This window comes from Lithobates pipiens, unplaced genomic scaffold (assembly GCF_037356315.1).
Source record: "Lithobates pipiens isolate NorthernLeopardFrog02 unplaced genomic scaffold, aLitPip1_a1.2 Scaffold_28, whole genome shotgun sequence".
Taxonomy (NCBI): domain Eukaryota; kingdom Metazoa; phylum Chordata; class Amphibia; order Anura; family Ranidae; genus Lithobates; species Lithobates pipiens.
The window spans coordinates 112,508,730-112,524,180 of record NW_027507789.1 but is presented as its reverse complement, the minus strand read 5'-3'; the positions used below and the strand labels follow the sequence as shown (position 1 = coordinate 112,524,180).

General features: G+C 42.8%; 1 protein-coding gene across 1 annotated transcript in view; it reads right to left on the bottom strand.

Moving 5' to 3' along the window:
• Positions 1 to 1,250: 1,250 nt before the first annotated feature.
• Positions 1,251 to 15,451, bottom strand: part of KAT2A (lysine acetyltransferase 2A) — a 101,008-nt gene continuing 86,807 nt past the window's right edge. The window contains exons 17-18 of the mRNA XM_077459542.1: positions 13,467 to 13,551; positions 1,251 to 4,112 (exon numbers count right to left, since the gene is read on the bottom strand). Coding sequence (XP_077315668.1) covers positions 3,919 to 4,112; positions 13,467 to 13,551 — 279 coding nt within the window. The 3' untranslated portion in view covers positions 1,251 to 3,918. The remainder of the gene's footprint in view (positions 4,113 to 13,466; positions 13,552 to 15,451) is intronic.

The following is a 15,451-nucleotide window of genomic DNA, read 5'->3' as shown; positions in this document are numbered from 1 at the left end:
TGCATGTTTGAGCGCTGCTATATATAATTAGTGGACTCTTGTTTTTAAGATTGGAGCTTTTTATATATTTTTATGATTTCATGTTTTAAACAAGCAGCAGCTACTATTATTATTATTTTCTAATTTTTCATTTGTGATTGTAACTTGTTGGTTTAGTGTTTAAGTAGTACTTACTCACTTAAGTCATATCTCATCCTGAAGCGCTGAGTAGTGTGCAACTGTAGGTAGGGACATAGAAATTTTCAGCACGCAGGCTTTAAATATTTTGAGGTATACAAAACTATTCTGCTCAATTGACATATTAACCTGGGAGAACAGCTATACTGAATTTACGGACACTCATGTTAGGATGCGGACCCTGACAACATCAGCTCACCAATATGTTTGGTTTGGTAAGAGTTTAATTACAAATCCATATTTCAGAAGCTACTATGCCTACCATACAGATAGCTTGGAGAAATATAATAGTTCAGGGTCAGTGGCAACCTGCTCAGAAATGTCATGCCCAGGTGGTTGCATTTTTGTCATGTCCTGCTCTAAGAGAATTTTTAGTGAGTACTAAGAATTATGTGTAAGATGAAGATTTAAGTGCCTATTTACACCGGTGTTATTTAAGTGCATTTTAGGTGTGGCGATTTAAGCAAAGTCCTGCATGAATACTGTAGGGTTTAGTGGTAGTGCTCCTAAAAATGCAACACACAGGTGTGAACTGGCCCCAAGTGTTGCTGTTGTGGACACTCACGCTGCAACCCAAGGTTCCATGTTTCAGAATGCCACGTTAAATGCCCAAGCAACTGTATACTGGCATTTTTTAAGAAATAGTGGATAATTCCCTAGCAACCTACAGCATAATAAAAGAAATAAGTCATGTAATAATGCTCTCCAGAAAACACTAACGCTGCCAAACCTCAGAAGGTCTTCTCAGTTTACCTTGATAGGCTGGCATAATTTATTCCCGACAGCCTGAACTGGGCTTTCAAGTGTCCCCCAATTGGCACTGCAGCATCATGCTATGTATTGTATTATGTACAAGATCCTTATAAGAATGACATCTGTGAGCAATGTTTCCTACAAACTGCAGTGAGGATGATCAGTAATACGTGCATACACCTACATACTGTATAGGTGGAATCACAGATTCTGAATTAGGTATTTGATATTATACCAGGTTACTGTCCAACCGAGGATCTTACACTGCGGGGCAGTGTAATCAGAAGATGCCAGGATACAAGACCAAAGCACTGGGGGGGTTAGGCAATGACCCATGTAAGTTTAATCTTTTTACATAATTTCAGATGATACTGGAGTGTACTTAGTCACACAAACATCTAAATGTAATCAGTTAAATTCCAGGTAGCTATTTTTATCAGTTTTCCTTTTCAGGTTAGATGTGAAAATAAATAAACACGGAGTCACTATGGGAACACATCTTTTCTTTTGCCCTCACCTTTGTAGCAACCACTGTAAACATTGCATAGCATACAATACTAAAGAGATGCTCAAGAAAGTTAAAGCTGAAGGTCAGGCACAAAAAGAAAAAAAATCAACTTTGCAAAATGTTCTCAGCAGGTAAAAAAAAAACCTTCTAACTTTACAACTCCTTTTATCTTAATGCATTCTATGCATTAAGTTAAAAAGCCTTCTGTGTGCAGCAGCCCTCCTTGACTCCTCTAATACTTACCTGAGCCCCATATCTGTCCATAAGCCTCAGACATCCAAAACTCTCCCTCCCGATTGGCTGACACACAGCAATGGCAACATTGCCCAATCAGGAGAAAGAGGGGCAGGGCTACACCACAGCTCCATGTCTGAAGCCGATTGCTGTGGAGGCACTCAACAGGAGGGAGGGGCCAGCAGCACCAGAAAGGCAGCCAAGAAGAGGAGGATCTGGGCTGCTCTGTGCAAATCCACAGCACAGGGCAGGTAAGTATAATATAGGTTTGTTATTTTTATAATAATAATAATTAAAAAAAATAACTTTTACAATCACTTTAATACTTCCGATTAGTTTACATATATAAATTCTGATTTTGGATTAATGCCTGTAATTTCTTATGTACTACAGCACTCAAGCTAAGAAAATAAAATTTTGCACTATAGCTTCTCCAGGACTCATTAGCTTTGCACATGTCCATGTAAAAAGTAGCCTATTCAAATAACATGATCGCTGTCCGATGTGACCATTTTCTGCTAGACTTAGCAATGAGCTCAGCGATACAGTAGCATCAATACCGGTTGGAAAACTTGTCCTGGGTGATCATTCATGTTCTCATCTGAGATAAGTGGCAATGTCTGCCTGCACAACCTACCACCACCTCCTCTGCATTCACATGCATTTATAAAAATGCATTGTCAGCCATGTGAGAATTCGTGCTCTGAGGGCAATAAGATCATGTCTACAAATTTGACTGGTCCCTAATGTCTATAGGCAGCCTAACCTGAACATGCTTAAAGGACATGAATAGCTGTGCCTGCCTGTCAGAATGCACGGGTTCAGTGGCCACAGCTATCAATTTCAACAGCAGGAATCAATATATTCTTCCTGTTGAAATTTGTACCATGACTACAAATCAGTGTGAGTGCAGCCTTACAAAGCAGAGTGAGCAGATCAGTGTGCTGCTTCTCCTTGATTGTCCAATTATAGGCTGGGATCCCTTCCTTCAGAAAGAGAAAGTCAGATAAATCAAACCTGGGTCTGCTTTTGCTCTGAGCTGTATAAATCTTAGGACTGAATGGATACAAATATAAAAAAAAAAAAAAAAAAAAAAAAGTAGAGCCAAAGCTGGTTTGGCTGTATTACTATGGATCACAGACATGCAGTTTATTCTGCAATCCTAGGACTCAATTTCAGCAGGGGGCTGCACCCACTTAAGTACATAAGATTCTGAAAAAACAAAAAACAAAAAACAAAAAAAAAAAAAAAACACACAAGCATACTTCTCTTTTAAGCAGGTAAATCATCTCCCATATAAGTGAATACACAGTGTATGTGCATGGATTTCAGCTTTAATCTGTGTGACTGGGGATTCAATATTTGAAACATAGTAGCCAACAGTCCTGGGTGAATGACTTTGCCCCCTCCTCTGTGTGATGCTTTCCAACTCATCACCCAATGCCCATTACCGTCCCAGGAAGATGAAAACTATTGTCATGCGTGTGGATAACACAATCACCACCTATTCATATGTAAAGTCACATATTTGCAACTCATGCTTGGTCCCAGAAATGCACACATCCTTGTTCGTTTCATCTTTTTCACCACCAATGCCTGAGCATTTCTCATGTATCACGTTTGTTTTCATTTTCCAATCTGTAGCCATCATAAACATACTTTGTTACAGCCTATGATTCGTTCCTCCATTGTGCCCAGTGATGTCTAGATTTAATACTAATATGGCAGCTTCCAAAAAAGGAAAAAGAAAAATCATAAAGCTTGTGAGTTTCCGCTTAATGAAAACCAGAGCAGGTGCACCAATTGTTACTTGCACTTATCCAACTTTGGCAATTTCAAAGCATTAGGAAGAAAAGCTGCAGCACTGCTCAGTCAATTGTGTCCAAGATAGTTCCAGGAAAGAATGAAGCATTTAAAAAGGCAAGATGGGCGTTTGTTTTTCTTATGGCAATTTAAACTTGGGGGTAAAGGTTTCTCAGTGGAATGAATAGGGGCTCTACTTGTCCTGTAAACAGAAAATTGCAGTCTGATCAGGTGAGGTCACTTCAAAGTGCAGAGACTTGTGCCTTCCAGAAACATCCCCACACTGACTCTCCCAGTCTAGACTCCTCGTAGAGGGTGGTAAACCTACATGAACGTGGCTTTTTTTGCACTAGTCCTAAGGCAGTGGCGCCACTGAGCTTGTGGAACCCCTTTAAATTTGTGATGGAAGAATGAACGCGTTCCACAGCAGTTTCCATCTAGAGTTATTTGTCTATTAGTCCGCCTTCCTTCAGCTTGAAGTAGAAGAATTTTTCCAGGGTATTGGCGCACTTGCAGTACTCACTGTCGGGAGGGTTGTATTCTCGGCAGTTGGTGATGATCCTCTGCAGGTCAGCGGTGAAGATCTTCTTGGTTACATAATACCTGTTCTTCAGCCTTTCAGTCATGGTTTTCAGATCTTAAAAAGGGAAAGACAATATTTGAATTTAGTAGAGGATTATAAAAACACACATTGTTTACATCAGAATTCTTTAAGGTGGTCATCAAGTACATGTCTGTGCATAATTATGTGGGTCAAGATGATCTATCGATCATTTCATTTTCTTGTTTATTTGTTTTTTTGAATCATAGAGAAGATACATATTGATCATTTTAAGTGTGTAGTACTGTGATAGCTACAGTGGCCTACATTCAGATTACCCTTCAGTCTTGCAGAGCTGAACAGGGCCTTCCCCTGCACTGAACCTGCTTACTCATACTGTGCATTAGAACCTGCAGCATGTCAGAGCTCATCTCACTTCCTGGCATCATTTAGGAGAGAATTATGGCCAGAGCCTCTATTCTGGGTCAAAGGAGCGCATCGGGCTGATGCTGCAGCATGGGGGTGGCTGAGGGCTCTTGACAGGGGCACCAAGGCAAAATGCCGTGATGTTTTCAAGAAGCCATGTACAGAACCCCCTCAAACCAGCCATCAACTCACTACACATTGCCTATAAAAGCACAGAGGCCCAGACAGGACATCACTGGGTCTAAAATATGTCATTAATATTTAAAAATCGCAAGACGCGCGTTGATCTGAGGGTGTGGGAGGGAAGGAAAAATATAAGTAGAATAAACGCCACCTTTAAAAAGGAAAACTACAATTAATAGAAGATTTATAATTGCTAGATAAGCAAAACATTTTCTGCTTTAATAATATTCAGATTTCCATTCAATGTCTATGAGCAGCCACTGAAATTTTGCTTAAAAAAAAAAAAAAAAAAAAGTCTGAAAACATTAAAATGTTGCTTTCTTTTAATAGGGCAACCTGGAGACGACACTCTTTAACGGTAGTTTTATTTTTCACAAGACAATCCCCAAAGCCTCATGCACACTGAGCCCCTGTGCATCAAATCCTGGCATTCTTGTGTCAGGCACTGGTGCAGTATCCAACTCTCCTGCCTGCAGCCTGTCAAAGTGACAGGCATGATGCAGCTTGATGCTGTACCAAGTGGTGCTCATGTTTAGGGCTGTATGCCTTCAGGTACATATGTCTGGAACCTGGAAAGGGTATATGTGCTGCTCAGGCTCATTAACCACTTGAGATCCGCGCTATAGTCAAATGACGGCTACAGCGCGGATCTCAAATTTCGGGACTACGTCTATTGACGTTGTCCCCTTTAAGGGCTCCCCGCTCGCTCCCGGGAGCGCGCATCGGGGAAAATCTGTGTTGGCCGTGTCCCCTGGACACAGCCAATCACAGATCGCTGTAAACGGCCAATCACAGCGGCCGTTTACAGCGCGATCGCCGCCTCCAATGGGTGATGATCTCAAATGTAAACAAATGAGGTCATCACCCATTGCCGAATCTGTCTCCTCACACAGCGATAGCGTGTGAGGAGAGAGATACTGTGAGTGAGCAAAAAAAAAAAAAAAAAGTCTTTTGTGCCATCTGTGCCCATATTTACCCTGCCAGTGCCCAGATCTACCCTGCCAGTGCCCAGATCTACCCCGCCAGTGCCCAGATCTACCCCGCCAGTGCCCAGATCTACCCCGCCAGTGCCAATCGGTGCCTATCTGTGCCGCCTCAGCAGTGTCCATCTGTCCTGCCTCAGCAGTGCCCATCTGTGCCGCCTCAGCAGTGCCCATCTGTGCCGCCTCAGCAGTGCCCATCTGTGCCGCCTCAGCAGTGCCCATCTGTGCCGCCTCAGCAGTGCCCATCTGTGCCGCCTCAGCAGTGCCCATCTGTGCCGCCTCAGCAGTGCCCATCTGTGCCGCCTCAGCAGGGCCCATCTGTGCCGCCTCAGCAGGGCCCATCTGTGCCGCCTCAGCAGGGCCCATCTGCTGCCTCATCAGTGCACATCTGTGCAATAAATCAGTGCCCATCTGTGCCGACTCAGCAGTGCCCATCTGTGCCACCTCAAAAGCGCCCATCTGTGCCACCTCAAAAGCGCCCATCTGTATAATCAGTGCACATCTGTGCCACCTCTGTGCTGCTTCAACAGTACACATCTGTGCCACCTCATCAGTGCCCTTCAGTGCTACCATGGCTAAACGAGTCTTTTCCGCTGAGGAGGCGTACCAAATTATTTCCACGGCCGACGAGAGCAACGGGGAGCTCTCCTCTTCAGATTCGGATTCTGAAGCCGACATAAATTATGAGCCAGTCCTCAGCAGTGAAACACTGACTGAATCCGAGGAGGAAGATATCCGGCCCATCAAACGAAGGAGTTATAGTGAGGCAGTGCCGTCCACCAGCACCGCAGTGCCGTCCACCAGCACCGCAGTGCCGTCCACCAGCACCGCAGTGCCCCGGCAAGAAAGGCCAAGTACCAGTGGGGTGTCATCTCAGCCCCAAAGTGTTAGGAGCCATGCCGGCCTTCCCTATGCCCTTCAGAACCCCTTGTGGCTTCCTCCTAATTCAGGAGAGGCCAATGTTCCCCCTTTCACTGCCCAGCCAGGAGTCCAGGTGGACACGGAGAATTTTACCCCAATAGATTTTTTTAATTAAATTTTTACGGAGGATATGTTGTCGTCAATTGTGGCCCAGTGCAACCTGTATGCACAACAATTTATTTTGCAAAATCCGACCTCTTATTATGCCCGTCCCTACGAATGGAGAGACCTAACGGTGGAGGAGTTCAAGGTTTTTTTAGGCCTCACATTTAATATGGGACTCAACAAAAAAAATCAATTGCGTACCTACTGGTCAACCCACCCCCTCCACCACTCACCGCTCTTCTCCGCGGTAATGCCCAGAACCAGGTATCAGATGATCCTGAGGTTCTTACATTTCAGCGACAATTCCCAGTGCCTTCCACGAAATGATCCAAACTATGACCGGCTTTACAAAATTCGACCAATACTTAATTATTGTTCAGAAACATTCCCCAAATTGTTTACCCCGGACCAACACATATGTGTGGATGAGTCCCTTATTAAATTTAGCGGCAGGCTTAGAATGAAGCAATTTATGCCCAGCAAAAGGGCACGCTATGGGGTGAAGGTCTACAAATTATGCGACCGAGCCACAGGGTACACATATTCATTCATAGTGTACGAAGGGAAGGACACCCAGCTGCAGCCCCCCTAATTGTCCGGACTACTTGGGATCCAGCGGAAAAATTGTTTGGGACCTCATATACACCCTATTGGATAAAGGCTACCACCTGTATGTAGATAACTTCTACACATCTCTGCCCCTGTTCCACAACCTTCACCGAAAGAAGACGCCAGCATATGGCACCGTAAAAAGGAATCGGAAGGGCTTTCCTCAAAGTCTTGTGAATAAGAAGCTGTGAAAAGGAGAAACCGCAAGTCTGAGAAACAAGGAGGTTCTGGCAGTGAAGTGGAGGGACAGAAGGGATATGTATATGTTGTCTTCTATCCACAATGATACCTTCGTGGAAATCCCCAGAAGGAATGGCCCCGTAAAGAAACCCAAATGCATTTCCGAATACAATTTGTTCATGGGGGGAGTCGACTTCAACGACCAAATGATGGAACCATATCTTGTCACAAGACGGACATACCATTGGTACAAAAAAGTAGCAATTTATTTTTTTTCAATTGGCCATTTACAATTCCTATGTCATTTACCGCAACGCCACCCAAAACCCCAAACGTTTCTTTGGCTACCAGGAGGAAGTTTTCACTGCCCTTATTTTCCCAAATGGCCCACCAGAAAATATCCGATCAGTCGTTGTTAGTCGACTCTCTGAACGTCACTTTCCCGATAAAATCCCTCCCAAACCAACAGGCCAAAGACGTCAAAAAAGATGTAAGGTGTGTACCAGAGCAGGAGTCAGAAGAGACACATCTTATTATTGTGCACAATGTCCTTCCCAACCAGGCCTCTGCATAGGCGACTGTTTTCGGCGTTACCATACTTCACTAAAAATGTATTGAAGTATGGTAAACATAATCCTCAGTTCCTGCCTTCATACACCTTCACACCCCTTATGCCACTGCCTGCTCTGTAACTGACCCTGGCTTGTTATTTGACCACTCTTATGCCTGCCGATTCTGTACATACCGCTGCCTGATCTGGAACTGACCCTGGACTGTTATTTGACCATGCTTCTGCCTAACGATTCTGTACATACCTCTGCCTGATCTGGAACTGACCCTGGACTGTTATTTGACCATGCTTCTGTCTAACAATTCTGTACATATCTCTGCCTGATCTGGAACTGACCTTGGACTGTTTGACCACGATATTTGCCTGCCTCTTGGACTGATCTTGTATTCTGCAACTGGACTAGTGGGATTCAACACGGGGTCTCACATGTGAGGGGCTCCAGTATAGTTTTTCTGGAAGAAGAAAACAATTTTCTTTGTTTTCTTATTCCTAGATTAGGGTCTGGAGACTCGGAGGCTTCAAAGAGATTTGGGAGGGAGAAGCCTCTACCCCTATCCCCATTCTGTCCTGAACGAGGCTCTACTTCTGTCTGCTGCCTGTAGGACTTACTGCCGTCATGCCGCACTGACCACACCACAAAGACCTGCCTAATACCAGGACCAATATTTTTGGCACTGCTGACATCTCTGCACTGACCCTGGACTGTAATATGGACAGTATCCCTGCCTGCTGCCTGAAAAACTGTGTTCGCTGTTGCTGACCAAGTCCCTGCCTGCTGCCTGGAACAGTGATATCCTCCTGTGGACAACTGCGCTTCTAAAACCACAGGTAATCTTTTCTTTACCCTTTGCTCAGCATAATGTATTTGGGGTGAAATTCTTGGTATGTGCAGGCTATGTGTCCATGGAACGCCAACGGTGTTTCTTGCATGTTGCGCCTCTGTATGTGGCCTGGCTGTGTAAACGTCTCACACATGTGGTATTGCCATACTCAGGAGGAGTAGTAGAATGTATTTTGGGGTGTTATTTTGCTATGTAAATGCTATGCGTTGGAAATATCTTATAATCGGACAACTTTGTGTAAAAAATAAAAAAAAAATGCGTTTTCATTTTTTTCCACATTTTCCAAAAAGTTCTGGAAAAAAATGAACCATTGAAAAGACTCATTATGCCTCATAGATTATACGTTGGGGTGTTAGCTTTCCAAAATGGGGTCATTTTCTGGACGTTTCCATTGCCTTTCCATTGTAATAGGTGGTTGAGAAATGAAATGTGTAATTTATGCTCCTAGAATGCCTAAAGGTGCTACTTCAAAATTAGGCCTCTGTATGTGGTCAGGCTGTGTAAAAGTCTCACAAATGTGGTATCGTTATACTCAGGAGGAGTAGGAGTATGTATTTTGGGGTGTTATTTGTGGTATGCACATTCCGTGTGGGAGAAATAAGCTATTACAATGAAAATTTTGTGAAAAAAAAAAAAAATCGTAATTTTGCAAAGAATTGTGGGAAAAATGGCAACTTAAAATAACTCACCATGCCTCTTACTAAATACATTGAAATGTCTACTTTCCAAAAAGGGGTCATTTGTACTTTCCTGGCTTGTTAGGGTCTCAAGAATGGAGATAGGCCTTAGTACATCAGATGTGATCTTTTTTTGCAAATCTTTATGATTTGCACCATAGCTTGTAGACTCTATAAATTTCACACAGATCATATAATATGCAAAAATTTGGGTTATTTTTACCAAAGATGTGTAGTAGTATAAATTGTGGCCAAAATTTATGAAGAAAAATTGCTAATTTGCTAAATTTTGTCACAGAAACAAAGAAAAATTCATTTTTTTTCAAAATTTTCGGTCTTTTTTCATTTATAGCGCAGAAAATAAAAAACCGAGAGGTGATAAAATACCACCAAAAGAAAGCTCTATTGGTATGAAGAAAAGGACAAAAAAAATCATTTGGTTACAGTGTTGCATGACTGAGTAATTGTCATTAAAAATGTGAGAGCACTGAAAGCTGAAAATTGGTCTGGGACTGAGGGGGGTTTAAGTGCCCAGTAAGCAAGTGGTTAAGGAGGGGTCATGTAGGTAGTGCATCCGCAAGTGCTGCTAGTGCTGAAAGGGGATGGCGCCCACCCACGCTCCTGCGAAAGTACAAGGAAGAAAGACAGACTCCTGGAAGTCACACATCTATGGTGTCCTACAGAGATAGGTGGAGTGGCAACCTCAGCCTGGACCTTGACCAGGCCACAACCCCAACACATTACACTCTGCCCCCAGAGCTTGACTCATTTTTTGACATCACACAAACCTGACATTTTAACAGGGGTATGTAGACTTTTTATATCCACTGTATATTTCTGAAGGCATAGGGCCTGTACAACTTGCCTACTTTTCTTGTAGGTTCTTTTTATACGTTGAGTACATAGCAAAATACATATCGGCTGTACATACATGTATCAAATCACCAGTGGGCAGGTCTCAGTAAGGGTGTAAAAACCCACAAAGACAGCATGTACTGCACCCTTTTTCCTTCTTTTCATTATAGACTCAAAGACTACCTCAGTAAGCGTGAAAACTAGTTGAGCAAAAACATCCATTCCTAAAATAGAGAGGGAAAGACAAAACAAAAAAAAAGGGCAAAGGAACGTGGGAAAAGTAGATTTGCGAGTTAGGGAAACTTGCCTACTTCTAACAGACATTGCAGCATTTCCCATTAGAACACAGACTTATTCAGGTGGTTGAAATGAATGATGGCCCTTACATTCAGAAATTAGTTGTAGAAAGGACATGATGAAACAAACAGCTATTTCTTTAGAACAGTGAAAGCTGTCAGTTTGCCGAAATCCTAGCAATGTATACAGCTCTAGAGGGCTTTTTATCATCAGAATTGCGGTCCCTCTTTAACCACTTAAGGACCGCCTCATGTACACATATACGTCAGTACTTTGAAGAAGGATATCTCAGTACCAGCTGCCACAACCGAGATATCCCTCTTTACAGGAGGCGGTCCTGTGTACGATAATGGTGGTCTCCGCTGTGGGTTCGCCGCGAGATCACCGTTATTGGCAGCGGGAGAGGTGCCACCCCCCACCCGCAGCTTACCAGAGCTGGCGGTAGCGGCGGAGGCGATCGGGACCTTTCCTCGGCTGAGTATGGAGACGAGTGAGGCTAAGATGGCCCACACTTGTCTCTATACCAGAAGGCGGAAGCAACGTCAAAACGTCCCTTCCGCCAATACCTCTTAAAGGTCCATTTTTTTTCAATGTCATTTTTTCAAATGACTTTTTTTATTTTTTTTTATTTTTTTTATTATTGCATTTAAGTCCAAATATGAGATCTGAGGACTTTTTGACCCCAGATCTCATTTAAAAAGGACCTGTCATGCCTTTTTTCTATTACAAAGGATGTTTATATTCCTTGTAATAGGAATAAAAGCGAAAAAAAAATTTAAGTGTAAAAATCAAATAAAATAAATGAGAAGCGAACGCATACGTGAGTAGCGCCCGCATATGAAAACGGTAGTCAAACCACACATGTGAGGTATCGCCGCAATCAGTAGAGTGAGAACAATAATTCTAGCCCTAGACCTCCTATGTAACAACACATGCAACCTGTAGAATTTTTTAAATACCGCTTATGGAGATTTTTGAGGGTAAAAGTTTGACGCCATTCCACGAGCGGGCACAATTTTGAAGCATGACATGTTGGGTATCAATTTACTCGGCGTAACATGATCTTTCACAATATAAAAAAAAGTGGCCTAATTTTAGTGTTGTCTTATTTTTTTATTCAAAAAAGTTAATTTTTTTCCAAGAAAAGTGCGCTTTTAAGACCGCTGCGCAAATATGGCGTGAAAAAAAAGTATTGCAATGACCGCCATTTTATTCTCTATGGTGTTAGAAAAAAAAAAACTATATATAATGTTTGGGGGTTCCAACTAATTTTCTAGCAAAAAAATAAAAAACTGTTTTAAACGTGTAAACACCGAATCTGAAAAAGAGGCCTGGTCCTTAAGTGGTTAAAGGGGCAGTCCATCGAAAATGTATACGTTCGTTAAGGATGCGCTTGCTTCTTATACATCTTGGGGAGTGGTGACCACAGATACAAGTTCTTAACACCCCAGCAAGCATCTTGGTGGGGGAGTGAAGAAGAGGGGCAGTGATGCCATGATTTCCACCAAAAATAAAAGACATTCTGTAAATGAGAGCAGTGCTGAGCAAAAGACCCCTTTGTGCTCTATATGCAATGGGACAGAAAAAAAAAAAAAAAAAAAAAAAAAAAAAAATCGCAGGACAGGAATCACCATAGTAGCAATGACTACTACAGAATTTGAAGGTTTTATCAGGAGGTGGCTCAGGTGTGTGATAGGATGGGAAAAGGGTGGAAACGAAGAAAAAAAATAATTGTGTACACTCAAAAGGCTACCTCCTCACATTTATTAATCATATGCAAAAATAGTACATATAACAACAGCACAGACCATGTAACGAACACTTCCTAGTTCCATTCCCTCCTCATCTCCCTCCCAGAAAACCCTAAAAACCCACCAATTCCCTCACCCCCCCTAGACCTATGAACTGCCTCACCGGGATCTCCCCAAGGAGCCGAGAATGTGCGGCTATGGGAAAAAACTGGGGTAAACGGGCAAAACGCCATCATTTTTTCATAGCCTAGCTGCCGGAAGCGCCGCCACCCGGAAAGAGATCCGGCGCCATGTTGCTCCATCCTGGAGTCCAGTGGTTGGGAAACTCTCTCCTTGGAAGGCTTACACAGCCCTTCAATCAGGGCAAACCCTGCCCAATCAGCCTCCTGCCCCACCTCTGACCTGGACTCCAGCAGACACGCCATCTCCTTCAGCCCCCTGGCCTGGATGGAAGGTAAGTGGGGAGGTATACATCCACAGGAGCACCGGGAACCCTTCCTGTGTGTCTGGGAAGCTCCTTGCCAGGGAGGACCCCCAGCAGTAGGGGCCCCCTGGAGTGGCAATAAATCCTGGCTGAACCCACAGGCCTCCCCGGCTATGGTGTCCAGCAGCCAGGGGGAACATTCGCTACCAACTTCAGGTCTACAAAAAATAAAAATTTTCGCTGGCGGGAAACACAATCAAGAACTGATGTGCAGGGGGAAGGCAGGGTGTGTGGATTGCGTTTTCCGTCAGTTGGACCAGTCATCTCTCAAGTGTGCCTTCCTGGAAGAGGACTAGAGAAATTTTCATTTTATACTCCAGTTTACTCTATGCCAAAACCAATCCTCAAAAAGGCAGGGGGCAAAAATCACCCCTGCAGCAGTGAGAGGCCCCACATTTCACCGGGCTCAATAGTAAGCAAGAACTGCTTGCAACATATAGGGAAGAGGAATATACAGGAAAATCTGTCATGTTCTGAATTTCAGACCCCACTTATGTGAGCATTTACAGACATGTATCTTAGAGCAACAGTCAAGTGTTACAGACAGGGGTGGGGAGGGACCTTACCAATTGGGAAACGAATCACTTCATAGTAATCTGGGGCTTCAGACTTCTTCACTGGTTCCATGAACGGCCAAGCGCTTGGGTGTGACTGAAAAAAATTAATAAAACAAGTTGTGCCTAATTCCACACCACAAAAGCGATGAATCAATCTCTGCTGTGTGTCAGAAAGAAATCATTAATCCTGCCAGGGTATGTAAACTTACGAGCACAACTTTACATGTGCTATAAAAGGCTGTTTACATACCCTGGCAGAATTAATGATTCCTTGGCCATTTTTCAGGGAAAATGAAAGATAACACAAAAAAAACTTATTTCACGCATGGTTAGCGTTTGGCTGAAGCCATTTATTATTATCAATCAACTGTGTTTACACTTTTTAAAATCATAATGGCAACAAAAAACTACCTAAGTGACCATGATTAAATGTTTACATATCTCAGTTCTTAATACCATGTATTGCCCCCTTTAACATCAATGACAGCTTGAAGTGTTTTGTGGTATTTGTGGATGAGGCTCTTTATCTTCTCAGATGGTAAAGCTGCCCATTCCTCTTAGCAAAAAGCCTCTAGTTCCTGTAAATTCTTGGGCTGTCTTGCATGAACTGCACGTTTGAGATCTCACCCAGAGTGGCTCAATGATATTGAGGTCAGGAAACAGATGGCCACTCCAGAACCTTCACTTTACTCTGCTGTAGCCAATGACAGGTCGACTTGGCCTTGTGTTTTGGATCATTATGTTGGAATGTCCAAGTACGTCCCATGCGCAGCTTCCTGGCTGATGAATGCAAAGGTTCCTCTGGTATTTTTTTGACATACTGCATTCATCTTGCCAACAACTTTAACCCAATTTCCTGTGCCTTTGGAGCTCACACAGCCCCAAAATATCAGTGATCCACCTCCGTAGCTTTCATCATAGGCCTTTTTGACTCCTCTCCAAACGTAGCATTTATGGTTTTGGCCAAAAGGCTAAATTATGGTCTAATCACTCCAAACAACTTTGTGCCAGAAGGTTTGAGACTTGTGTCTGTGCTGTTTGGCATATTGTAAGCGGGATAATTTGTGGCATTTGCATAGTAATGGCTTTTTTCTGGCGACTCGACCATGCAGCCCATCTTTCTTCAAGTGCCTCCTTATTTTGGATCTTGAAACAGCCACACCACGTTTTCAGAGAGTTCTGTATTTCACCTGAAGTTATTTGTGGGTTTTTCTTTGCATCCCAAACAATTTTCCTGGTAGTTGCGGCTGAAAATTTAGTTGGTCTACCTGACCGTGGTTTGGTTTCAACAGAACCCCTCATTTTCCACTTCTTGATTAGAGTTTGAACACTACCGTTTGGCATTCTCAATTCCTTGGATATTTGTTTATATCCCTTAACTGTATAAAACAGGAAAACTACCTTTTCCCACAGATCCTTTGACAATTCTTTTGCTTTCTCCATGACTCAGAATCCAGAAACGTCAGTGCAACACTGGATGAAAGATGCAGGAGTCCAGAAACTCATTGACCTTTTATACACACACTAAATTACAAGAAAACAGATCACAGGTGAGGATGGTTACCTTTAATTGCCATTCAAACCCCTTTGTGTCAACTTGTGTGCATGTTATTAGGTCAAAATCTCCAGGGTATGTAAACATTGGATCAAGGTAATTTGGGTCGTTTCTGTTCCCATTAAGATTTTAAAAAGAGTAAACAGTTGATTGATAATAAATGACTTCAGCCAAACACCAACCATGAGTTAAAAATGTTTGTGTTTCGTATTCTCTGAAAAACGGCCAAGAAATCAAATTCTGCCAGGGTATGTAAACTTATGAGCACAACTATATATACACTCGAAATAGGTACAACAGGCTTTTTTCAACAACTTGCGCAGCGCTTTACACTTAGAGCAACTTTAACACAGGGTGTCACCAAGACATGACAGATTAAATACAAAAAATAAATAAAAAACTGTAAAATGTGGTACTCAAACATTCTTTATAGACTTGC